At 42.8% G+C, this 26,965-nt stretch overlaps 2 protein-coding genes across 2 annotated transcripts; both read right to left on the bottom strand.

Annotated features, from left to right (window-relative positions):
- Positions 1–13,566: 13,566 nt before the first annotated feature.
- On the bottom strand, positions 13,567–15,328 carry LOC130839028 (seminal plasma protein PDC-109-like). The gene is made up of 3 exons (XM_057712815.1): positions 15,253–15,328; positions 13,907–14,089; positions 13,567–13,706 (listed from the first exon to the last, which is right to left on the bottom strand). Exons 1-3 carry the CDS (start codon positions 15,326–15,328, stop codon positions 13,567–13,569), a joined length of 399 nt encoding a protein of 132 aa, XP_057568798.1.
- Positions 15,329–20,688: 5,360 nt separating this feature from the next.
- On the bottom strand, positions 20,689–23,393 carry TEX101 (testis expressed 101). Its single transcript, XM_057710878.1, has 6 exons — positions 23,375–23,393; positions 22,844–22,942; positions 22,581–22,724; positions 22,240–22,425; positions 21,070–21,198; positions 20,689–20,909 (listed from the first exon to the last, which is right to left on the bottom strand). The coding sequence occupies exons 1-6, from the start codon at positions 23,391–23,393 to the stop codon at positions 20,689–20,691; spliced, it is 798 nt and encodes a 265-aa protein (XP_057566861.1).
- Between the last annotated feature and the right edge of the window lie 3,572 nt (positions 23,394–26,965).

The raw sequence follows: 26,965 nt of genomic DNA, 5'->3' as shown, positions 1-26,965 counted from the left end.
ACAAAACAAAACAAAACCCCAAATTGAAGAGGAGGGAACACTTTCTAACTCATTCTATGAGACCAGCATTGACCAGATACCAAAGCCAGGCAAAGATACTATAAGAAAAGAAAACTGCAGGACTTCCCTGGTGGCATAGTGGTTAAGAATCCGCCTGCCAATGCAAGGGACATGGGTTTGAGCCCTGGCCCGGGAAGATCCCACATGCTGCAGAGCAACTAAGCCCGTGTGGCACAACCACTGAGCCCACATGCGGCAACTATTGAAGACCCTGTGCTTGGCAGCAAGTGGAACCACGGCAATGAGAAGCCTGTGCACCACGACAAAGAACAGCCCCTGCTCATCGTATTGAGAGGAAAAGCCCGCACGCAGCAACGAAGACCCAACAAAGCCAATAAATAAATTAATTAATTAAAAAAAAAAAAACTATAGGCCAGTATCCTTATGAACATTGATTCAAAAATCCTCAACAAAATGCTAACAACAGAATTTACTAGCATATTAAAAGGACTATAAACCATGGTCAAGTGCAATTTATTCCTAGAATGTAAGGATGGTTCAACAATGAAAGTTGATTGATATAATATATCACATTAACAGAATGAAAGAAAAAAGAACACATGATCATCTTAATTAATGCAGGAAAAGCATTTGACAAAATTCAACATGCTTTCATGATAAAACAGTCAACAAACTAGGAATAGAAGGAAACTACCTCAACATAATGAAAGTCATATATGAAAAACCCACAGTGCCATAGTCAGTGGTGAAAGACTGAGAAGGTCTGTTTTCATTGCTTCTTTCCAATATGGTACTAGAGAAGTTCTAGCCAGACCAGTTAGGCAAGACAAAGAAATAAATTCATCCAAACTGGAAAGGAAGAATTAAAGTTAATCTCTATTTGCAGATGATATGATCTTGTATGTAGAACACACTAAAGATTACACACAAAAAATGTTTTAGAACTAATAAATGAATTCAGCAAAGTAGCAGGATACAAATTCAACATACAGAAATCAGTTTCATTTCTATATGTGAACAATGAACACTCTGAAAAGGAAATTACAAAAACAATTCTATTTATAATAGCATCAAAAGGAATAAAATACTTAGCAATTAACTAAGAAAGTGAAATTACAATGAGGATTACAGAACATTGCTGAAAGAAATTAAAGAATGCTCTTGGCGTTCCTTGACTTATAGCTGCACCACTCCAATGGCTGCCTCCGTCTTCCCATGGCTTTCTTCTCTGTGTGTGTGTCTATGTGTCCTCTCCTCTCCTTATAAAGATACCAGTCATTGGATTAAGGGCCCACCCTAATATTCAGTATGACCTTATCTTAACTGATTATGTCTGCAAAGACCCTGTTTCCAAATGTCACAATTTTAGGTTCTGGATAGATAAGAATTTTGGGGGGGACACTATTCAACCCCACCAGTTACCTTGAGCAACTATTGCAAGTATCAGACTCATTTATGAATCCCTCCAGAATCATAATTTTGACTATTTGAAAAAGAGAGAGAGAGAATGCTTTTCACTACTGGGAAATGATATTTCATTATGCAATAACTTTTGGTGTTCTTTTATCTGAGAGGAAAATTTCTCTTTTATCTAAGTGCTTCTGCCACTCAACTCCTTCCCATCCTCCAAAGCTTGACAGAGTATTCATCTCTGGTTTTGATAATGGTGCAACTCACAGGACTTTGATATTTGTTTCAAGGACATAGGGCAAGGGTGTGAAGAAGTATTTTTCTGAGGCCTGACTGGTGTTAGACACAAGATCGAATGTTTAGGGTTTTGGATTGCACTATACTATTGCAAGTGCCAGATCAATGTATGTGTGTGTGTGTGCGCGCGTGCGTGTGTGTGTGTGTGTAATGTGTGGGACACTTAAAATGTGCCCTCTTGCCTAGGTCTTGCCGAAGGAACTTGTGACTGCTATTCCAAATTAAAGAAGCTAAAGAGGCATAGCAACCAAATGTGGTGCATGGACCTAGATTGCCTTTTAGTTAAAACACAAAGATATGTATTCAATGATATTATGAAAATATTAACTTTTTGTTATTTTAATTAGATGATTATGACAATTTTGTCCTCTCTTGCCATTTTATTTTTATAATGCTTATTGAAAATGGTTCCTGTCACCAGAGATGGAACACTTATTGCAAGTAACAACTGTATTGTTCTTAAAAGTAATGAAAGTGAGATGTGCATTTTAATGAAACGTGTAGAGATTTGGGTTTCCAGAGAATTGCTTTTCTTTTAAGTGATAATGTTATTGTGTCTCTATAGAAGATTGTCCTTATTCTTGGAAGATGCATGTTGAAATGTGTAGGGGTGAAAAGTCATGACGTTTAAATTTACTTTTAAGGATTCAACAACAGTATGAGTGGCAGGGTGGAGGAGGGAGAGAGAGGAAGCAAATATGGCAAAAGTTAATAATTGACCTGGGTGGAGAGTAGATGGGCATGTGTTGTTGTATTCATTAAACTTTTCTATGTGTATGGATTTTTTTTTTTTTTTTTGCCGTGCAGTTTGTGGGATCTCAGTTCTCCAATCAGGGATTGAACCCAGGCTGTGAACCTAAAACTGCTCTGAAAAATAAAGTCTTTTAAAAATTTTAAGGGGAAAAGTAGCAAAAGATTTAGAACCTTTGAGGACTTGATGAGTTCTCAGAGAGTGAACAGAGTTTTGGCTGGAATGACCAATCACTGTTTATGAGATGAGCACGTGTGGGCACCATACACCTCCTGACTGTGTGTAGTGGTGACTACTGCCTGCCCTCCCAGGCTGGATGATGGGGGTTGGGGTGGGGTGGGAAACATCCCTCACACATTAGTAATAGAAAAGAAACACCTTGAGGAGGTAAAGGTTTGTGTTTTAGAATTTGTTAAAATGTGTTGTACATGGTTACCGAATTTGGATTTGGGTCTGCTCATCCGATGCACAGCAAAGCAGACACCAGGTTGTGGTGAAGGAAAGTACAGTGTTTATTTGCAGGACACCAAGCAAGGACAATGGGCATCTTGTGTTCAAAAGACCTGAACTCCCTGATGGCTTTCAGGCAAGGTCTTTTGCTTTTGTTTCTGTTTTAATTTTTTGAAGGTATAGTTGATTTCCAATGTTGTGTTAATTTCTTCTGTACAGCAAAGTGACTCAGTTATACACATATACATACATATAATATACATATATATATATATATATATATTCTTTTCCATTATGGTTTGTTACAGAATATTGAATATAGTTCCCTATACTATACAGTAGGACCCTGTTGTTTATCCATTCTATATATAATAGTTTGCCTCTGCTAATCCCAAACTCCCATTCCTTCCCTCCCATACTCCCCTCTCCCTTGGCAACCACAAGTCTGTTCTTTATATCTGTGAGTCTATTTCTGTTTCGTAGTTATGTTGATTTGTATTGTAGTTTAGATTCCACATATAAGTAATATCATATGGTATTTGTCTTTCTCTTTCTGACTTACTTTGCTTAGTATGATAATCTCTAGGTCCATCAATGTTACTGCAAATGGCATTATTTTACTCTTTTTTATGGCCAAGTAGCATTCCATTGTATATGTGTACCACATCTTCTTTATCCATTCAACTGTTGATGGACATTTAGGTTATTTTCATATCTTGGTTATTGTAAATAGTGCTGCTGTGAACATAGGAGTTCATGTATCTTTTCGAGCTATAGTTTCGTTTGAATATATGCCCAGGAGTGGGATTGCTGGATCATATGGCAACTCTATTTTTAGTTTTTTTAAGGAACCTCCATACTGTTTTCCATAGTGGCTGCATCAATTTACATTCCCACCAACAGTGTAAGAGGGTTCCCTTTCCTCCACATGCTCTCCAGCATCTGTTATTTGTAGACTTTCTAAGGATGGCCATTCTGACTGGCGTGAGGTGGTACCTCATTGTGTTTTTTTTAAATTTTTTAATTTATTGGCTGTGCTGGGTCTTCGTTGCTGCACACGGGCTTTCTCTAGCTGCTGAGAGCAGGGGCTACTCTTCATTGTGGTGCGCAGGCTCCTCATTGGCTATTGGCTTCTCTTGTGTGGAGCACGGGCCCTAGGCGCATGGGCTTCAATAGTTGCGGCACATGGGCTCAGTAGTTGTGGCTCACGGGCTCTAGAGCACAGGCTCAATAGTGTGGCTCACGGGCTTCGTTGCTCCGTGGCATGTGGAATCTTCCCAGGGCAGGGCTCGAACCCATGTCCCCTGCATTGGCAGGCGGATTCTTTACCACTGTGCCACCTAGGAAGTCCCTCACTGTGGTTTTGATTAGGGTTTTTAGAGGCAACTCTAGGGGTGTGGGTTGCAGGGTGCCTGATCAGCTAGCTGCTGGACATTCTTCTGATTGGTTGGTAGTGAGGTAACAGGGTGATGTTTGGGGCATCAACATCATCAACCTTCTGGTCCCAACCTGTCTGGGGTCTGCGCTTGAGGTCAGCAGTTTCCATCTGGTGGGAGTCTGATTTCTGTAAAAACCAGGAAGGTGCATCAGACGCTGTTATCTATGTCCTTCAGGGAGGAACTAAAGGTCCTGTGACTCTGCTATATGGCTGACGTATTCCTGGCCTAACAGTTTTTCTTTGTTACTGCATGTCCACGTATTCCTCATCATTAACTCTTGAGCCAGCCTTTGGAGATTCAGGGGAGGCCTGGAACAAAGTCTTTCACTTCAAGAGACAGGGTACACAGGGAGGGTCCTGAAGTGTGGTTGCTTTCAGTACCTGTGAAAATGATGTTTATTGCCCCCCAGCACCCCCTCATTCATTTGTTCGCTAGGTGTAAATTTCCCTGTCCTACACCCTGAATACCCAGGTACAATCCAGCAGTCTTTCCTCTCCAGGAGTTTATAGCCAACTCACAAAAACAAAACAAGTGAGTATATTAAAGGTATACTTAAGACAGATTAAAGATAGAAGTTAGAAGGAGAAAGAAATATAGGGATGATGAAATCACACCCCTCTGAACATAATTTTAAAGGCTAAAAACTCAACCAACAGAAAGTAGTATTAGTATTTCATCTTTTTGAATGTTTATGTATTATGCTTCTTTATTCTGTCCTAGTGAATTATGTCAGAGTTCCTAAAGGTGGTGCTCGTGTTTTAGGAGCTGTATCTTTTGTTGTTTTTTGCTTTAATGATAATATCTCTCGTGTTTCACCATTACTTAGGATGTTGGATGTTGATTTGGAAAAGATATTTCTTAGGGAGTTAAAGGAATATTTTGTTTCTATTTTAAGAGACTTTAATAATGGGGAGTTATTTAAAACATATCAAATATATTTTAATAACTATTGATATTTTATATATGTATATATATAATATGTATAAATACACATATTTTTTTCCCCACTCAGGAATATTTGTTGAATGCCTCCTGTGTGCCAGGTGCTGTTCTGAGCACTGGGGCACAGGAGTAATCAAAGCAGCCTAACTGGTAGAGGTACTTTTAGCAGAAGAATTCAAGGTGTGTTTCTTAATTATAACTATCAAGAGTTTTGCACTGCCTTAAGGGCCTTCGTACACCTTTCTACTTTATTTTATACAGAGATTTTGACATAAGATTCTACTTTTTAAAAAACAGTTCTACTGCTGAAAAGCAAAAACAAAAACAAAACTAGCTCAGCTACTTCACTCTGTGAACTTCGGCAAGTTACATAAACTCTCTGAGGCTTCATTTCCTTTTGTATAAAAAAGTTAATAAATAATATCTTGCTCAGGGGATTGCAGTGGGAATTAAAAGTTGAGTATTAAATGGATAATGTCTATAAAGCTCTTGGCATATACTTGGCTCATGGGAAGTGTTCTGTAAATGTTAGCTGTTAATGCTATCTCTTTTAGTTCCATGAGTCAGTGATTCCAAATTAAAAGCTCCCCCCGCTGGTGGAGGAAAAACTGAATCATGTTCTCTCCTGCTACTGATTTTGTGTGATATTTGTGTTTAATCTATTGATGTAATTGCTAGATTTTCTAATTGTGAGCCTGCATTGCTTTCCCTAGAAAAATTCAATGTGGATGAATTTGGATGGTACAGTCATTTTTTGATATATTGTGGCACTCTCTTTTTCCTGATGATGTAATTATTTATATGCAGAAAATCCAGTAGACTGTTTTTGTTTTTAAAGGGAGGTAAAAATGAGAGAATTTGTCAAGGCGGTTTTCCCTCTTTTGGAAACAAAGGAAAGTGAACTTTCTCCAGCACTTTTATCTGAATCTGGATATTTCTCTGCATTTTGTTTCTTGGTTACTGTCTTTTTCTATGTCCAAGGCTTCTCACTAATTTAACAGAATTTGATATCCTGAAATGTTTGTCGCTTCCTTCTCTGCATATTCTCTTTTGTGTCGCTTCACTCTTCTATTAGCTAATATTTCTTGATTTCAAGAGTATGTCTTTACCTTTAATCTGGTTAGCATTCACTAAACCAGAAGAGATCCTCTTCAAAGTGTCTCTTTTCTTTTCCTAACTTGGGGTCACTGTCCTGTGACTGGAACATCCAAATTCGCTTTCCCCTAACCATCCCAAGCCTGCTTGACCACAGGTCAAATAAATACCACTGGAGAAGAAAGGATTTATTGACTGAGCACCTTATGAGCCAAAATCTTGCAAGGGGAGTTGGCCATACCCACTGACAGAAAAGAAAACCGAGACTCATAAAGGATACATTTTTGGGGGCAGGACTGAGTTTGGAACAATATTCCTACAATTACATCACATTGTCTCTGTAGCGGTTGGCATCTACAGGTCCTGAATCTACCCCAAAGGGTAACATAGTATAGATGTAGGATTTGGAGTATGACCTTCACTTTCAGCTTTCACTAGCTATTACATCCTGTGAAATTATTTAACTTTTTCTGAGCTTTTGCTCTCTTATGGATAAAATGGTGCCATTTTTAGTCCTTCCACTAAAACTAGGATGAGACTCCATTAGGTGATTCAAGGTAAACTTCTCGCCACAGTGTTGGGTACATAGTTAATATTAACAGCTCTTCTCTCTCTCCCATTTCCTTCCTCTTCCCCCTCCCTCTCCCCTTTCTCTTTCCCCTTTTCTCCATCTTACCACTTTCCTTGCGCTCACTCTCCTCTTTCCTTTCCATCTCCTCTCCCTTCTCTCCTTCCATCACCCATCACCTCCTCTTCTCCTTTTATCCCTCATCACTAAGCCCCTTTTCACTTCTTTTATTTTGTGAGGCTGCTAGTTTCCTTGAGTAGGAGAAATAGCTAAGAGGTGCACTCCTGGGAGGATTAAGTGTGGTTGTTGTTGAGTAGGAAGGAGTAACGGTGGTGCAGGCGGAGAAGATGAACAGCTGAAACAGATCCTACATCCACTGAAAATATCAGTGATATAACTGACTCATGTTAAGGCAAGCAACAACGATACTTCGTTTCTTGTGTTAGGATGGTGGTAATAATTAACAAACAACCATGGCTTTTTCTTGAAGATAGGAGTGTGTCAGAATCCCATGAATTTGCCAAGGGAAAATGGCAAAAAGGAAACGGGGAATAATACTATGGAATTAGCTTTCCAGTTTTGCATATTTTATCTTTATCACTTTTTTTTAATAGGAGTAGCTTTTTCTCCTATAGTGGTAGTAACTAATGTGGAAATCACACAATAAGCACAGTGAACTTTGATCATTCAGTTTTGAAGCTCACATACAACCCGTAATATTTGCTTGTCACACTGAAACATTTCTACCATATTCTCCTCCTTAAAAAAATCAAACATAGAAATTCCATTAACCCAAGATCCCCAGTGAATCTTTGCCTAGCATCTAGGAGTGTTAAAAAGTAACCTTTTGTGGAATCCCCTGGCGGTCCAATGGTTAAGACTCTGCACTTTCACTGTTGAGGGCCTGGGTTCAATCCCTGGTCAGGGAACTAAGATCCCACAAGCCACGGTGCTGCCACAGAAACAAAAACTCTTATTTTCTGTGAAAGCCTGGACTCACAATTTATGCCAGGTCTGAGAGACAGAAATAGAGGTAGAGAGAGATAGAGACAAAGGCAGAATGGGGGTGGGGGAGGAGAAAGATAAAGGAGAGGGATAAGGCAGGGTTTTTTGTTTTTTGTTTTTTTCTTTCTTTTCTTAGCGTGGGATGTGGGAACAGAAACAGTGAGAGTCATAGCAGATTCCCAATATGAGGAGGAGGGTGGAGGTCTGCAGGTTGCCAGAGAAGCAGACCATTGATTCTACCCCTTACAGTTCAGTAGTACTGGTGGGATCAGGAGGGAAATAGCCATGAGGTTCTGATCATCTTCTATTCAGCCCACCTTAAATAGTATGAGAGGATCAAATAAACAACACCCAACACTGCACAGATGAGACCGAGAGCAGTATATAAGCCACATATATTCACAGCCTGGGGGAGGAGGACATTGCACACGACTTGGGGCCACCCAGGGGTTGCACTTAGGTGCAGAGTGAATAAGCAGGGGATGTAAGAGGCAGGCTTTGTAGTGATAAGAGGAGAAGGTGTCCCCCGGTTCTCTTAGTTTGATGGAAAAATTCAATCATGAAAATTCATGAGGTTGATGCAGGGGGGTAAGATGTGTATAGGTTAATCCCTGGGAGATGTCTGGGACTTTCTGATTAGTATCAAGAACATTCAATCTCAAGAAGAGAAGAACTCATTGTCCACCTCTCCTGCTGACTGAATGATAGTCCAGACCGTGGGACATAGTGTAATTTATAAGCACCCAAGAAACTTCCTTTTATTCTTTTTTTTTAAAGCTTTACTGAAGTATAGGTTGCTTACCGCTAAAAAATCCACCTGTTTGATGTGTACAGAGCATTGCAGAAAGAAATGAAGACCTAAATCAATGGAAAGACATTCCATGTTCATGGATGAGGAGACAACATTGTTAAGATGGCAATACTTCCCAAGTTGTTCTTATTATTATTTGTGCTCCTTTCTTTCTTCTCCTTCTTGTGTTCCCGTTTGTACATTGCTAAACTTGATAGTGTCCCACAGGTCCTTGAGGCCTTGTTAAATTTTCTTCATTCTTTTTCTTTCTTTTCCTCAGACTGGATAATCTCTATTGATCTATCGCCAAGTTCACGGATTCTTTAGCTAGCCCAAATCTGCTATTGGGCTCTTCCAGTGAGTTTTTTTATTTTTGTTATTATACTTTCAAACTCTAGAATTTCCATTTGGTCTTTTGAAAAAGACAATTTCTAACTCTCTATTAGCATTCTCTATTTGACAGATCAATATCATCAAACTTTTTCAAAATCTATGGCATGGCTTGTTTTTAGTTCTTTGCACATATTCAAAATATATGCTTTGGAGTCTTTGTCTGATAAGTCTAGCATCTGAACCTCTGAAAGACAGTTTCTATTGATTGCTTTTTTTTTTTTTTCCTGTCTAAAGTACCTTTTTCTGTTTCTTTGCATATCTCATAACTTTTGGGACATTTTATTTTTATTTTAACTTTTAAAAGTATTGAGGTATAGTTGATGTACAATATTATATGAGTTTCAGGTGTACAATATAGTGATTCACAATTTTTAAAAGTTATACTTCATTCGTAGTTATTATAAACTATTGGCTATATTCCCTGTGTTGTACAATATATCCTTGTAGCTTATTTACTATATACATAGTAGTTTGTACCTCTTAATCCCCTGCCCCTATTGTGTCCCTCCCTCCTTCCCTCTCCCCACTGGTGATACTAGATTGTTCTCTGTATCTGTGAGTCTGCTTCTTTTTTGTTGTATTCACTAGTTTGCCTTATTTTTTTAGATTCCACATATATGTGATATCATACAGTATTTGCCTTTCTTTATCTGAGTTATTTCATTAGCATAATACCCTTCAAGTCTATCCATGTTGCTGCAAATGGCATTGTTTCATTATTTTTTATGGCTGAATAATATTCTATTGTATATGTATCCCACATCTTCTTTACCCATTTATCTGATAGACATTTAGTTTGCTTCCATATCTTGGCAATTGCAAATAATGCTGTATGAACATTGGGGTGCATGTATCTTTTATTGGCCATCTTGTTGGAATGAAGAGGTATATCATTGGGGTTTTCCTTATATCTAATAATGTCAAACATCTTTTCATGTGCCTATTGACCATTTGTACATATTCTTTGGGGATGTATCTACTCAGTCTCTTAGCTCACTTTTTTTTTAATTGGCTGAGCTGCAAACTTTGCAGGATCTTAGTTCCCTGACTAGGGATCGAACCCCGGCCCCCTGCATCGGGAGCATAGAGTCTCAACCACTGAGCCACAGGGAAGTCCCCTTAGCTCACTTTTAAATTGGGTTATTTGTCTTTTTATTATTGAGGTGTAAGAGTTCTGTATATGTTTTACATACAAGTTCCTTATCTGACACCTGACTGCAAATACTTTTCTCCCCTTCTGGCAGTTTTCTTTTCATTTTCTGAAAATTAAAGCATAAATGCTTTATTTGGATAAGGTCTAACATAAACTTTTTCTTTTGTCATTTGTCCTTTTAGTGTTATATATAAGAACTAATTTCTTAACCCAAGATCTTAAAGATTTACTCATATTTTCTTCTAAGAATTTTATGATTTTGGCTCTTAAAATCTGTGACCCGTTTTGACTTAACTTTTGCATATGGTGTGAAGGAGGTATCCAGCTTCTTTATTTTGGATGCAAATATGTTTGTCCCAGCACCACTTGTCACAAAGATTATTCTTGCCTCATTGAGCTATCTTCATATGTTGTTGAAGATCAATTGCAAATGTGAAGGATTAATTCTGGACTTTCAGTTGGAGTCCATCGATCTAAAAAATAAAGAATAATGATAAGGTTCATTTTTTTCTTCTTTTTAAATTGGAGTATAGTTGCTTTACAATGTTGTGTTAGTTTCTGCTGCACAGCAAAGTGAATCAGTTATGCATATGTCCACTCTTTTTTAGATTTCCTTCCCATTTAGGTCACCACAGAGCATTGAGTAGAGTTCCCTGTGCTATACAGTAGGTTCTCATTAGTTATCTATTTTATACATAGTAGTGTATATATGTCAAATCCCAATCTGTCAATTTGTCTAAGGTTCATTTTTTCCTATATGTTATTTTCCATTTTTTCTTTGTCATAGCAGGTGATATGTAATATATCAGTTATTTAGCATGTATTGTCTGAGATGTGCTAATTTTTTTGTTTATTTTTGATAGAAGCATCTCGAGATTGGTTTTAAATTTTTTTCTGCCAATTCTTTAGTAAAAGGTGAAAGATTTATATGATCTAAGAACCTGCCATTTCTTCCACTTTCTCCTCCATTTCTCTGCCAATGCTTTAGACTTTTCAGCATTCTTCAACTAGGAATGCATGTGTGTGTATGTGCATGTGTGTGTGTGTGTGTAATCTTGCCCTTTTCCAGTTGTGTAAATTCAGTGCCATGAACAAGTATGTGAAGGCTTTGGGAATAGACTTTCCCCTGGGTTAATATTTCCTTATAATCTGTTCAGAGAGTCAAAAGTGGAAACTTCTTTGGGACCACGAGAGAAGATTTTCTGCCCCTTAACTGTATAGCCCTTACAATGTCCTGGTTTCCTTTTTTAAAAAATTAATTAATTAATTGATTGATTTATTGGCTGCATTGAGTGTTCGTTGCTTCACGGGCTTTCTCTAGTTGCAGCGAGTGGGGACTACTCTTCATTGTGGTGTGCCTCATTGTGGTGGCTTCTCTTGTTGTGGAGCACAGGCTCTAGGTGCTCGGGCTTCACTGGTTGCAGCACACAGGCTCAATAGTTAAATTTAAAATTTATTTATTTATTTATTTATTTATTTTATTGGCTGTGTTGGGTCTTTTTTGCTGTGCACGGGCTTTTATTTGCGGTGAGCGGGGGCTACTCTTTGTTGTGGGCTTCAGTAGTTGCAGCACATGGGCTCAATAGTTGTGGCTCACGGGCTTAGCTGCTCCGCGGCATGTGGGATCCTCCTGGAGCAGGGATCAAGCCCGTGTCCCCTGCATTGGCAGGCGGATTCTTAACCACTGCGCCACCTAGAAAGTCCCCTGGTTTCCTTTTATTTATTTTTATTAAGATTTTTAATTAAAAATTTTACTTAATTTCATGTCCTGGTTTCAAGTGAGGCTCTCAGTTTCTGGCTTTAAATCACAGAGGACAAATATTGTACCTCCTTCCTGCATGGTGATTAAAAGTTTATGTATCTCTTCCCCAGATGGTGTCTGAAAGTTCGTCACCAGGTCCCATGGATTTATTATATAGGCACTGGGTGTTTTTGACCAGGATAAAATTTAGTGATCAGTCTTTGAGGCCCTTCATTATTTCTGACACCTGTGAATTCAACCTTCTTTCAATCAGGCTCAGTTAGATATTTGTCTAAAATTCCTGTTTGTTTTGAAAAGGATAGTAGTCCTTTAAAAAAATGCCAAGGATGTGTGAGGTTGTGTGCTGAAGACTGAGGCCAGGGCAAACGCAGTCCATCTTGTCCTCCCCAAATTACAGTCCCCCAGGGAAGATGGACACCTTAATTGCAAGTAGAGAATGGATGAACTGGAAAGGCAGTGATCGGAAAACATTATACTGGGGAGTCAGAGAATAGCTCCAGGAAGAGATAACATTTCAGCTAAGTTGGGAAAAGAAAAATCTTTTATGACAAGGACCAGCCCTCCATACCCTCTGGGCCCCTCCTCCCACCCTCACCTCAAGTCCCACCACCGGACCTTCACCTGCTAATCAAGCCCTCAGGAAGGACAGGTGTGATGTGTATTGCTGTTCCATCAGGACCCTGAGGAAGGGAAGGGAAGACAAGAGGATCCTGCCTGGTTAACCTGAGCACACTGAGACCCTCCCATTTGATACATAGGTTTCTTTGTTGGAGAAAAAAAGACCACATCTGCAGAGAAAGTGGTTTATTGGTTGGACCCACGCACAGCGGGAACACGGTGGAGATGCAGGGAAAAGATTTCACCTCTGCCACTCAGAGCATCACCTCCATGCTTGAGATTTCTTGATTTTCTTCACTGAGGTTTCAAAGGCTTGACTGCGTCCATGGCCACGGGTGGATGCACTGGACAGTAATTGAGCGTGGTCTTGGGGTCAGTGTTCATGAGTCTGTTTTTCCAGTCAGTCCCATGGAGGGTAAAGGTCTGTTTCTCCTTTGCCCTCTGCTCTTCCCATCTCGACTCCTGCCCTCTCACGCCTGCTCTAAAGACTGTGTTGTCCTCTCTCTGCCCTCTCTCACCTTCTCTTCTGCCTTCTCTTGCCAGTAATCCTCCCCAGATCCTCCTCATTCCATTTCTCATCTTGCAAACTCCCTTGCTTCTTCCCTCTCAGACTCTCCTCTCTCCATCTTTTGCCTTTTGCCTTTGTCTCTTCCTCTCGCTCCATCTTCTCTCCCCCTCTCCTCTTCCTCCTCTCTGAACCTCTGCTCCTCACTCTTCCTCCTGCACCTTTCTACCTCATCCCATCTCGCCACCTGCCTCCTCCTTCCTCCTCACTGTGGCACCTGACTCCACCTCTTTATCCAGCTCTGTCTCTTCCCTGCTATCCCCCTGTCTCTTCCCATCCTCCCTGGATGCTCTTACCTTTTTTATTGCTAGCAGTACTTCCAAGCTCTATCCCGGTCGTAGTCTGGAGTGAGTGAGCACCAATGCCACCAAAGCAAACTCCCAGTTTTTGTGCAATTTTCATATATTTTGCCTCGATAGATAAAGGGAAAGCTACATTTGGCATAGTCTGAAAAATAGAAGAAATGAGTGAAAACATCAATTGTGGGAGGGTTATTTTTAGTCTTATCAAAAGAAAGGGACATGAATGGAACACACGGGGCTGGGTGAGGAGACGCTCGAGGCGTCCATCTAGGAGACAATTGTGGATGTTCCCCCTTCATCTCAAGCCATGTGCTTCTCACGTGAGAGGACAAGCTGCACACCTACCTTTCCTAGTACAGTATTTCCATCTTCCTATGTAATCTGCATTTAGAGCACACCAATAGAATGTGGCACCATGGAGAATGCAATCAAAATACTTTATGCCTCCATAGATGAATGGGAAAACACATTCATTATCTGAAAGAAGAAAGGCATTGTTCGCATCTTCGGCTCTTAGGGTTTCACGATCTCTGCAGTAACACTGGCAAAGTCTCTGTTCAAACTAGCCCATCACCCCCAAGGACCTGCTGTATACAGAGCCCCCTACTCAGCATCAGGGATGTCAAGGTCAATATGGTATGGTCCCTCCCTCAGGGACTAGGAAGGGTTCTTTCACTTTGGGCAGTTTCTACCTTAGCAGGTGGCACCAGCTCTGAAGCCCTGACGTTGGGTTCAGACTCCAGCTCCACCATCTACAGAATGCTCACCTCTGATGCTCTATGGGGGGGACCCCCTTGGGGAATGTGCACACCTGCCTCCTCCCATTACTGAGAGGGTGAGATTAGCTCATGCCTGTAAAGAAGTTATCTTTGGAGAATCCTGATCTCAGTTACCACGCCACACATTAGTTTGTTGCATTTGACTGTTGTTTTGTTGTCATTCTCTTCCAATGTTGATTACCTTGATTACCTGGGGTAAGTACAGTAGGAACAGTGGTGTTCTCAGACAGCTGCAGATCTGGAAGGAAACCAGGAGCAGAGGAGATGGATGGAGGAGGAGCGAGAACAAAACAGGGGTACAACCAGAATACAATCTGCAGTAGGACCTGCCCTGCATCTCTTTTATTTTGTTTTGTATCTTGAAGTCACTGTTTACCCTGAACTGATGTACTTGATGACTAGAGGGCTAGACAGAACAGATGAATGAGAACCTGACATGCTCTCATTGCTCTCCTACTGACACACATGAATTCAGCAACAAAGCTGAGACTCGACTATAGCACACTATTCATAGGACCTGCCCTAAGACCACACTGTCCTTGTGATTTCAAACAGTAAACTCTGCATACAACAAAAACTCTTAATTTGAACAACATAACCAACCCTGGGTGTAGGCTGCCCATGTCTGGGACATTGAAATGCATATTTAGCAATGAGGCAGCTGTCATGAGGGTTATTAGTCAATAACGCCTTTGGCTTTGGTGCCAAACTCACCTGGGTTTAAATTGCAGAGAAGTTGCATGAATATTAAATAAAATGTGAAGCCCTTAATAGGGTCTGGCTCTTGGGACATACTCAAGAGATGGCAGACGTATTTGTCACCACTATTATTATTATCATTATTTTTACACATCAATGCATGTCTGTGGCAGGCTCTTTCACACCAGTTCTAGCCCATTTCCCCTCTCTCACCTCCATTCACAGGGTCCAGTTGTAGAAATATAGACGTGCCAGCCCAGATCAGAAAGACCCCCAAACGCGGTGCCATGGCAGCTTGCTTGCCTGTGACTGACAAACGTCGGTCTGCTTCTTATATAAGCCGCTACCCGACACCCCTTCAACCTGATAAGAATCAACCCCCCTGGGATGGTGCTTGGACATTCCTCAGCCTGAGAGCATGCAGTTCAAGTTTATCTCTCACATAGAATGTACAAGACATTGGCTGGCAGTTTAATGTCTCTGAGCCTTAATAGTTTGAAATGCATTTAAAATGAGACCAAGGTCCAATGGTTAGGGGTCTGTGCTTCCACTGCAGGGGGTACCGGTTAGATCCCTGGTTGGGGATCTAAGATCCCCGCAAGCTGCGTGGTGCAGCCAAATAAATAAATAATAAAATAAAATGAGGCCAAAATGTTTGCAAGATCCTTTTTGGTTCCAGCATCCCATGACCAGGCAAAGGGGCGAGGGAAAGGTGAAAAGGGCCATCTCCTCTCACGGGCTTTTCCCCAGCATCCATCTCACCTCGTTTCCTGACTGCAGACTCAGCATCAGGCTCAAGGCCCAACCAGCTCGCCTGTTGGAGCCTCAGAGCAACTGCATAAGGCAGCTGTGTGGATGAAGGAGGAGGAACCCGAGGCTCAGAGAGCTCCTCAAGGCACAGGGTGAGTTGGGGCAGAGCTGGCTGTTGAAGCCACTCAGCCTAACGGACATTTTGAGAGTGGAAGGTCCCCTGCCCTGTCTCACACTTGACCATATTTATCTGCCGCACACCAGTGCTTCCCTTGCTCTGAGCCTTCATTTCCTCACTTGTAAAATGCACATCACAATCCCTTCCTTACAAGGCAATGTGAGTTCTGTCCATGAGGAGCTTTAAGCTGGTGTGGGGACTCTGTATACAGTAGGTGCTCTGTGAACGCCACCTCACCATTGGTGCAAATCCATGGGTCCATTTGTAAGTCTCCTCCCTTCTGGTTCTCCGATGAACACATCCTGGGTCTTGGAAAGCTATGCAGTAATGTTTTCCCAGAGGAGATAACCAGCCATTATGCTCTCACTGGATGCATCTTTAGGTCTGTCGAGGGAATCAGTATTTCAAGGTTCTGACCACCTACCCCAGAACACTCCTTAAAATGAAGACTTGATGACTGCCTTATAGGCCTGTGTGATTTTGTTTTTATTAATTTTTAAAATTCTTATTTTATATTGGAGTATAGTTGCTTTACAATGTTGTGTTAGTTTCAGGTATATAGCAAAGTGATTCAGTTATACATATACATATATCCATTCTTTTTCAGATTCTTTTCCCTTATAGGTTATTACAGAATATTGAGTAAAGTTCCTTGTGCCATATAGTAGGTCCTTGTTGATTGTCTATTTTATATATAGTAGTGTGTATATGTTAATCCCAAACTCCTAGTTTATCCCTCACCTCCACCATTCTTTTTTCTTTATCTTAATTGAAAAGAATTTTAATGAAGTATAAAGTATCTCCACGTTAGGGTTATCTTCTTTGAAGCACTTATAATCACAATGTAGTGAAATTAACAAAATAATAAAAGTAGCAATAATTAGGTATCTGCAGTCTGAAAAGTTACATTTTATCATCAAGTTAAATACTGACTCATTGATAAGTTGAACTTTGTAAGAATTTTTCTATTTTTTTCCTTTTTTTAGGTTTTTTATTTTGTTTTTATTTTTTATTTTTATTTTAAATATGTCTTTATTGGAGTATAACTGCTTTACAATGTTGTGTTAGTTTCTGCTGTACAACAAAGTGAATCAGCTGTATGTATACATATATCCCCATATCCCCTCCTTCTTGATCCTCCCTCCCACCCTCCCTATCCCACTCCTCTAGGTTGTCACAAAGCACTGAGCTGATCTCCCTGTGCTATGCAGCAGCTTCCCAGTAGCTATTTTACATTTGGTAGTGTATATATGTCAGTGCTACTCTCTCACTATGTCCCAGCTTCCCCTCCCCCACCACGTGCTCAAGTCCGTTCTCTATATCTGCGTCTTTGCCTGCCCTGCCACTAGGTTCATCAGTGCCGTTTTTTCTAGATTCCATATATATGCGTTAGCATACGGTATTTATTTTTCCCTTTCTGATTTACTTCACTCTGTATGACAGACTCTAGGTCCATCCACCTCACTACAAATAGCTCAATTTCATTCCTAAAAACTCACCTTCCACTCTTGACATCACTGCCTCAAATGAGGACGTGCCTACCTGGCCACTATAACGTCATTGACAAAATAGAGGAATTTTCAAATTCTTGCTTTCTGCAGTGCCCATCCTTCTCAGACTTCTGCCTCTCTTCTTGTCTACTCTCTAGAACTTACTGCCTTTTTTCTTCATATCAGCATGAAGTTTCAGGTAATCGGCTGCAGTTGGTGGTGGTTAGTTTTGTTGTTGGAGAGGGGTGTGTGTGCATGTGTAGTGGAGTTCATTTCACTTCAATAAGCAGTTCCAGAACACCCATAACATCAAGTTGCCAGTCACATCTCCTGGGTGCTCTTAAGTTGTAAAGCTGTTGGAAATAATGCCTGACCCTGAAGTGCTGCTACCTTGACATGGGGAGATCATATGTTGTGTGGGAAACAGTAAAATATTGAAGGAAGGCCAGCAGATGTGCTGGGGCTATGCAGTGGGTACCAGAGAAGTCGGGAAAGGTCTGCTGGAGTTGGCAGTGAGATGTCTAGTGGGGCCCTCCGGGCAGGGCAGGTGGAAAGAGGAGATGGAATTTCAGAGGAAAGGACATGAACACAGCCCTGGAGAGAGCAATGAATATCATGTGTGATGACGGAGGCTAAATTCAGGTGAGTGGAGTACATGTATGGCAGGGTTACAGTTTGCTGTCACTGCTATCTCCCCACGCCCCCATTCTTTCTTTCTTTTTTTTTTTTTTTTTTTTGGCCACGCGGCTTGAGGGATCTTAGTTGCCTGACCAGGGATCGAACCCAGGCCCCAGCAGTGAAAGCATGGAGTCCTAACCACTGGATCACCAGGGAATTCTCCCCACACCCCAATTCTTTATACTACTTCTTTTGCCCCTTCTCCCCCATTCAGTCAGTAGGCCTAGTACCCTAGAAATGCACAGAGCCAGAAATACCTTCATGTTCAGCCTTGCTGTTTCAAAGTAGGCTATGTAAATTGAAGTGGAAGTAGATGTAATCCCAAAGGCCCAACTTTTAACTTATTAGACTTGGAATTTTCAAGTTTCAGTCTAAGAATGAAGGCTTTATGGCATGATTGTTGAAAAAAAACCAAAACACCCATATTTGAGAAGAATGTGTGATAGTAGTCTGTGTATAGTGGAAGATAAATTCCACAGTTTAGGCCCCATCTCTTTCCCAAGTACCTTGGGAGAAAGCAAATCTCTATGAAATGATCTTTTCTCCAGATCTTGGGAGAATTTCATCAGCTACATGGGATTCCTTGGCAGCTTCAGACTGAGGGATCTCAGTTGGAAGGGGCCCGGAAGTGGCTTAAGAGGGATGGCAGAGCTGACAGGGTCTGTGTGGAGCACATAAATCCCCAGACTGGGTTGAAGGTTTCCCCGTGGAGGCCAGCAGGACTGGAAGCTAAACACCAGGCATCAGTAAGGACCTGGACGTGAGCGGCATGAGAGGTGAAATCTAGACAGTCACCTCCTGAGTGGAAAGGAAAAAAAAGCCCTGAATTGACTGAACTTGGATCTGAAATGACTGCGAAAACCCTGACATGACTGAGTTTATTCAGACTGGTTAAGTTTCTACCTACCACTAGGTATAATGGGGGAGGGGGGTCATTATAAACAAAGTTATCATAAAAACAAATAATGTATTTCAATAGTTTGTATTATATATTTATATTAAAAATTAGAAAGTTTGCACACTTGAGTTTGTGGCATGAGAAATTTGTACATGTTGCATAAAGCTCTTTGGCACATGATAGATATAATTTTAAAAATACCAAAACAACGCACAGGACAAATTTTTGAAAACTGTAGCCCTTCTCCACTTACTCAGGAGTGTTTTCTGCAACTGCCTTCAGTGCTGTTAAGAAGCCAGTGTCCTATGGGAAACAGCAACTTGGCTTTTTTGGTTTATTTTTTGTTTTTGATTTTGTGTTTTACCCCAAATAGTGTTTACCAGTCATGGCTCTGAATGCTTATAATTTCCCAAATTGATATGTCTCTTTATTAAGTTAAATTTTATTTGTTGGTGTTTCCTCTCTCTCTTTAGAGAGATTCACCAAACTGATGTGATGGAGAACTAGATGCCTAGGAACAAAGAGTAAGTATTAGCTGGAGTGGGCTTTAACTCAGAATTAGTTAGAACTAGAGAACTTTCTAGAAAGAACCTGGCTGGACTATACTATGATCAGACTCCCCTGTCCTTTGTGGGAGGGGCCAACAGTCTGCATTAAAAGTCTCTCCTCCCACCCCACAGTTTATTGTATGTCAATTAAGCCTCCCATCCAAGTACTAACCAGGCCCAACCCTGCTTAGCTTCCGAGATCAGTCGAAATCGGGCGCGTTCAGGGTGGTATGGCCGTAGACCAATTAAGCCTCAATAAAGCTGTTTGTTTTTTTTTTAATGGAAAAAAAGTCTGTTCCCCTTTACTCTACCTTTTACTTTGCTCTATACAGCTCCTATATCACTGGAATCTTTTACAATAACATAAACTTTATGTATTCTTGAGTAATAAGGTAAATAGATAAGCATAAGAATCTGAAAAAAAAAAAAAACTCCCCACCCAATAGTTTTAGACCAACATTCATCAGACCCTACTGAGGCCCAGCTCCCTCCTAAGTTCCCTCCACCCACTGAGGAGGCATTAAGTAGGCAGTGGAGATGGGAAGGAATGATGCAAAGTGGGCAAGAGACAAACACGACAGAGAGCGATGGGGCCCGTGACAACTGAAGAATTTAGAGTTGGATTTTGCTCATCCTGCCACACCTCCCAGGGAACTATTAGAACCCCAAAGCACATGACGCTGGCCTTACAATTGGGTTGGGAGTGTTCTGGAGGAGGATAATGTTAGTCTCTTGTTCAGCTAGCAAGAGAAGGAAGCCTCTCAGAGTGAAAGGAAAACCAGACTTTAAGTCAAAACATCAAAGTTCTGGTCCTGGCTCTGCCCATAGCTATGTAAGAAAGTAGCTATGTGAGAAATTCACTAAAGTTTTCCAGATCTTTGATTTCCTTTCTACAAAATATGTGGGTTGGAGAAGATGAATTTTAAGAGCCCTTTTAGCATAATAATGCCACGTCTAGTCTTGAGGCACACACAAATCACAGCAGAAACTTTATTAGAAATGTCAAATACATCCACAGGAACTGTGCTTCAAATCTCCACCTGTTCCTCAACCTACTGATGACCCGTCAAAGGAGGTGTCCAGTGACCCGGGACCAGAAGCACCTCCTCAACAGGCAAGTGGTTGCAGTAACAGCAGCAGCAGTAGCTCTAACCTCCAAACTGAAGTGTGAAGCCACGTGGCCCCACTTTCAACCTTTCTGGGAGAGACAGACCTGAATGGACAAGTTTCCTTCACCCACAGGGGCCCTATTGTAAAGACCCCAGACATCAGCCTGCAACCAGGGGAGGATGTACAGCCTTTGACCTCCAAAGGTACGTTGAGGTCTCCTATGGAACAAGGAAGGTTGGGGAGACACATAGATGTTTTAGGAAATCAGAGAGGAATCCAGGCCTCCCTCATTCCTGGAACTCTGAGTGTCCGAACCTCTTGGGCTACACTCAGATGTCTGGTTTTCCAGCCTCTGAAACCATGAGATGTTCAGTTTACCTCCAGTGACCTGAAGTTTTCCTTGATAGCATTGATTTGTATTGTTGGGGCAGGGAAGAGAAGGCGCATTCAAACAGGACCCTAAAGCCAAACAGGTTGGGCAGTGGAGGGCTGCTGACTCTTTGGGAGCTGAAGGGGGAAAGAGAGGGACAATTAAGGGCGCGTCCTGCCTCTGGAGTTGTCTCTTCCTCGAGTCTTTCCTGCTGATGCCTCTTTACTCAAGGCCTATCACTACCACCTCCCCACCACTCTCCAACTGATTTCTGTGCTGTCAGAACCCCCTCCAACATTACTTTCAAACTCTGTGCTTAGGTGTGGAGATACAAAAATGAAAAGGACATGGTTCCTGCCAGCTGGGATCACTGTCTTGAAGGAGGCAGACATGTAAGTAGTTAACTACCATACAACTCGGTAAGCACCGTGTCTAAGGTCTAGTGGCAAAGAAATGGAGGAGGGCCTAACTACCTATAATAATTTGGTTACGTATTTTCCCAGACTAGACACCTGAGTCGAGATGGAGGAAGAAAACGGCAGTGGGGAGGGATGCAGGTAGCAAAGGGAACAGCAAGCACAAGGCCTGCGGCGCGAGCCGGCTTGGTGGACTGGAGAATTGTGAGAAATCGCTGTGTTGATATTCAGCTGGTAGGCACCAGTAAGGCTGGACTGTTTTTTTATAGCCGGCATCCATTCTGCTTGGTTAGTACCATCTCCACTGTTAAATATTTTGAATCCTAGCCCCAGCCGGAACACAATAAATGAGAGAGGGAAGAGAAGGAAATGAGCGGAAAAGATAGGTGGGGCCAGATTACTATAGGCCTTGAGAACAAATGGGCGAACGGGGCTGTGGCCTTGCGGCAACGGGGAAACAATAGTTGTTGGATTGATGATGCCCCCACCCTGCTCTGAAACCTCCACCGACATCTTACTGCCTAATAAACCCCAAACCCGATTTACACTCCAGCCTTTGCTGAAGTCCCTCTGCTCGGAGCAGCGTTTACAGAACTCAAGGTAACAATTTAGGAAAAGAAAGACAAGCAAAACGTCTGAGATCCTTTTGTACATGGCCCACAGGGACCTACGCTGAGTAAGAACACAAACATGGAAGGGCTCCTGCTTTTTCAGGGGTGTATAGAGTTTCTCTTAGCACCCCTCTCCCCGCTCCCAGGGTACCATCATCATTGTTTATCCTCCATATCTCATATAAGTCCTCTTTGTTGTTGCAAAAGGAATCTTCACAGTAGTTATTGTAGGAGATTGCGACTAGGCCAGGGGGTGGAGAGTGCTGGATAAACAGTATTGCCGGTGCCCCGTCCGAGCTGCAGCCCTTAGTGGCCAAAACCGCTGTCTTGGTCCCTGCTATAAGACAAGAGGGAAGGGAAGTGGTCGTGGGGAGGGGGGCTAATGTTTGGCTTGGGGAAGGGGGAACAGCATTAACATGGACATAATCACCTTCCTCCCAGCCCTCCCCGCCCCCATTCCCTCTCTCCCCCATTGCCTCTTTCTTATTTTACCAGCTTTAATTATAAGCACGGTTTCCTGGCACAGTGCTCCATTGTCACAAGTCTCAACTTTGTCTGTGGTCCAGTTAAATGTCTCCAGTGGATCCTCTTCTAAACCCACGAATGTACCCTTTTGACAAAGCAATTTTTGTGCCACTGGAGAGAAAATGAGATAAACATACACACTTGCCCTTCTCTGTGGGGCCCCAAATCACTCCTTTTTCACCAGAAATCCATCCTCTGTGAGCCTCCTCCCCCCCATTCCCAATACACACAGATCAAGGTCGGGGCTCCTAGGAGAAAGAACAGCAAACCCTGGAAACGACAGGTTCCCATGGCTTCTTTCAGAGTCGTTTGGAAGAACTGATCAGGATCTGTGATTTGAGGGAGAAGAAACTTTTCAACCACGTGGAATGAGATGAAATCTTAAGTTTTGGCAACAAGTACTGACTTCAGGGCAGAGCTTACTCGCATATAAGATGATGACTTCTAAAGTCAACCTGTCCCAATCTAGCTTGTGAGTCTGGGCACGTTAACTAGTTAACAAGCCTCAGTTGCCCTAGCTGTGCTTCTCAGGCTCAGCCACCTAGACCAGGGAGCTCAACAGCCCAATACCCTGCAACCTCAGGACCCACCATCGGGCCCTGAGGCCCCGTCTCCCTCACTCTCCGGAGTCCAGGTTCAAGCATACACTTTTTCGAGGCCCAAGTACCTCAAGTCCCCCAGTCCCCAACTTTATCAGAACCCGAGATTCTGAGATCTCGGTCCTGTGCCACCGAGGGATCCAGGCGTTCAGGTTCGGTCACCTTTTCTGGGAGGACACATGACTCTGGGCACCCAGCCTGTCCTCTCAGCCCCAGCCATCGCCTCCCTCAGCTCCATGAATCCCCCCACCCACCCCTCAGCCTTCTCTTTCCTCAGGACCCGGAATCTGGGTCCCCAGCCCCCCTTTTTCTCTTTAAGGGACCAAAATTCCTCCTGGCGTCCAGATAATCTCACAGGAATCTCCCGGTGCTGAAGGAACGCCCCAGAAGGCTCCGCTAACCCTACCCGGCCTTCTCCTTCAGTCTCCCTTAGGCACGGAAGGCGGGGCCTGCCTCACCCGACTGATCTCTCGAAGCCCCATTGGTAGACACGAAAGCATCTGATGAGCTCATTGGATGAACCCGGAGGAACGCCACACCCCCTTGGCCTATCCCTGGCCGGCTTGGAAGGTACGCATGCGCAGAATGGCGAGTGGCGGGCAAGCCGGGGGACGGAGAACTCGCTGGTGTTTGCAGCGCGGGGCCGTTGGTGAGGGGCTGGCGGTGCATCCCCCAGTGACCTTGCTTACGGCTTTCTCTCTTTCGGCTGTAGAGGCGCTACTTCTCCAGCCACACTAGGAAGTGAAACCCTTGGCTTTCAGCCACTGAACTTTTCTCCCTGCCCAAATTGCCTCTCATGTTTCCAGCCTGGCCCCTGCCCCAGCACCCATCCAGTGGCCATAGCCGCTGGGAGTCCGCTTGGCCTCCTCACTCCTCACCTGCTCAGCCCAGGCCTCATCCTCTGAACACATCGTGGCACCAGCCTCCTCCGTGGTCTCCCGGAAGGCTGAATAGAGGAGTGCTGGCTTCAGGGTTACTTCCGGCACCCCTGAATGACAGATCGCCGTCGTATCTAACCCACGTGTCGGTGTCACTACCATGAACAAGATATGTCCTTCAGATTTCTTGTTCATGGCTGGAAAATCCTATTTTATCTATATAAGTTTTCCAGTAACATGAAGTAGAGACGCCCTTTGTATTCTTTCAGACTTGGTACTGTTTCTGTGAGCTCTATGGTATACATGAATATTTATTTTTCATAGAGGAAATGCCACAGTAAGAATGGTGTTGGTAAAACTCTTAATTTTATGTAAAAATATATTTAGAGCTTTCAATTGGGAACTTAATATTAAGAACATAGTTATTAATATTGTTATTAACATAAGTATTAGGAACAGTTAATATATATGTTAAGAGATAGTTCTGGTCCTGAAGACCCTGTCCCTCAGGACCCAGGACTGTGAGCCACTCTCCCTTCTTTATGGGACTCAGGCTTCCAGCACTCACCTTCTTTGAGCTGTAACAGTATGTGGTTTTTCTGGGTCACTGTGTAACTGCAGGTGTGGTGCAAGGTCTCAGATCTTGGCCACAGTTGCCAATGCAGGACCAATGGGTTAGGGGGAGCTGGAGGGCATCGAGGGTGATTGCGAGCTGCACAGACACCTGCTTGGAGCTCCAGACTCTTGTCTCAGGGCCCCCATCCCTTCCCGTGTCTCTGACTAGCACCAGCACTCACCCTGTCTCTTCTGTCCTAGCCCCATAGCTGGCTTCTAGAACCTGTAGTGAAGGTCATCTTAAATAATCTCTTGGCCTATTAAGTAGTTTGCTGAGGCTGCCTTAACTACGTACCACAGATTGAGAGTCTGAAAGTCCAAAATTATGGTTTCAGCAGGGTTGGTTCCTCCTGAGGGCTGTGAGGGAAAGATCTCTTCAGGCCTTTCTCCTTGGCTTGTAGATGGCTGTCTTCCCTGTGTGTGTTCACGTCTTCTTTCCTCTATGCATGTCTTTTTTAAAAAAATATTTATTTTTATTTTTTTATTTCTGGCTGCATTGGGTCTTAGTTGTGGTGCGTGGGCTCTTCATTGTGGCATGCGGGCTTCTCTCTAGTTATGGCTTGAGGGCTCAGTAGTTGCGGTGAGCGCGCTTAGTTGCCCTGAGTCATGTGGGATCTTAGTTCCCTGACCAGGGATAGAACCCATGTCCTCTGCATTGGAAGTTGGATTCTTAACCACTGGACCACCAGGGAAATCCCCCTCTATGCATGTGTGTCCAGATTTTCCCTTAGTATAAGGATACCAGTTGGTTTAGGTCCCATCCTGACCTCGTTTTAACGTCATTACGTCTGTGAGGATCCTATTTCTAAATAAGGTCCCTTTCTGAGGTACTGGAGGTTAGGACTTAAACATATGAATTTGGGGGCAATTCCACTCATAACAGAGATTTGTGTTACAGGTGAAGCAGTGAGTGCTGAATAAAGCTCCAGGGGCATCCTGCTACCCTTTTGTAATTTCTTCTGTGTTAGCATCATTCCTGATGCAGCCTTTACTTCTCATGGAGGCTACCTTGATGGCTGGTGAGGGAGGGTGTGAAGATGTAAGATTGAGGGGGTATCCCCGAGCAAGTCAGGGGCTCGGAGGCTCACTCGGGGATTCCAATTTGGCCAGAACAGTGAGCTGAATTCTGGGTTCCCTGTTAACACTAGGTATATATAGTGCATCCCAGTGAGTGAGTGTGTAGGGGTAACACCCCTTTCTACCCAAGCCTACTCACTTGACTCTGAGAAGAGTAAGGATTAGATATAGGTTCAATTCTTAGGGGCGCTGTGGGGTTTCTCCTGTCTTCAGGCTTTCCCTGTCTTTGACATCTTTGAGCAATTCCACATCAAGGGATCTGGGAGGAAAGTGCCCCCCTGGCACCTGGGGGTACAGTCCATGTCTGTACCCCCAGGTGCCAGGCTTGGGAAGATGATCACATTCTTAAGTCACCCTCCTGGTGACCTGGGTACAGAGTCCCTCAATCTCTGATTTAGAAGGAAACTTGCAAGTGTAAGCCCCCTTCTATCCTTCACCCCATTTCTGCTTATGTACGTGGAGGGACCTCCTCTCACCACCACCCGCTGAAGGAGAAGTGGCTCTGCTGTTTTGGTGTGAGAGAAATCCCTGGATCTTTCTCAGCCTGAGCCGATCTCTTTTTCCTTTCTGAGCTTCAGTTTCCTCATCTCGAAAATGAGAATGTTGTCTAGAGTAATGGTTGGCAAATTGTTTGTGAAATTATATGGACCATTTGTAAAACAAAACAAAAACAAAATTAATCAAATGTTAACATACAGTGAGGACATCTTTTTTAAAACACTAATGGGACCATCACTGTTCACCTAGATTATTGCAAAACACTCTGCCCTTGCCCAACTTCAGACTATTCCCCACTTGGTACCAGAGTGATCTGAGCCAGATTGTGTCACATCTCTGTAAAGCCTTCCAATGGATTCCCATTTTACCCCAAGAGAGATTCTAAGTCCTTAAAATGGTCTATAATGCCTTACACATCTGGCCTCCCCCTACCTCTCTGTCCCCATGTCTTGCTCTGTTCTCTCTCGCTCCTTCTGTTCCAGCCACACTGGCCTCCGGGCTGTTTCAGGAACACATGGCAGGCACACTCTGACCTCAGGGCCTTTGCATCTGCTCCCCACAACTCTCTGAAACCATCCTCCTTGCTCCCACATCCTCCTTTCATTCATGTCTCTGTTATAACATCACCCTCTGCTGACTCTCTTGTTTAGAAGAACAGCACCCGCATCAATCTCTGACCCCTTGC

This window comes from Hippopotamus amphibius, chromosome 16, assembly GCF_030028045.1.
Source record: "Hippopotamus amphibius kiboko isolate mHipAmp2 chromosome 16, mHipAmp2.hap2, whole genome shotgun sequence".
NCBI lineage: Eukaryota > Metazoa > Chordata > Mammalia > Artiodactyla > Hippopotamidae > Hippopotamus > Hippopotamus amphibius.
This window is presented reverse-complemented; position numbering and strand designations above follow the sequence as displayed.

Excerpts from the sequence above, each read along its gene's own strand:
- LOC130839028 (XM_057712815.1), bottom strand. The coding sequence starts at position 15,328 with ATGGCACCGCGTTTGGGGGTCTTTCTGATCTGGGCTGGCACGTCTATA. Across the intron at positions 14,090-15,252 it reads ACTGGACCCTGTGAATGGAG|ATCGTGAAACCCTAAGAGCC; the intron begins GTGAGAGAGGGG and ends GTTACTGCAGAG. Across the intron at positions 13,707-13,906 it reads GAAATACTGTACTAGGAAAG|ACTATGCCAAATGTAGCTTT; the intron begins GTAGGTGTGCAG and ends TCTATTTTTCAG.
- TEX101 (XM_057710878.1), bottom strand. Across the intron at positions 22,725-22,843 it reads AGGAGCCCCGACCTTGATCT|TGGCACAAAAATTGCTTTGT; the intron begins GTGTGTATTGGG and ends TTTTCTCTCCAG. Across the intron at positions 22,426-22,580 it reads CGTGCTTATAATTAAAGCTG|CAGGGACCAAGACAGCGGTT; the intron begins GTAAAATAAGAA and ends CTTGTCTTATAG.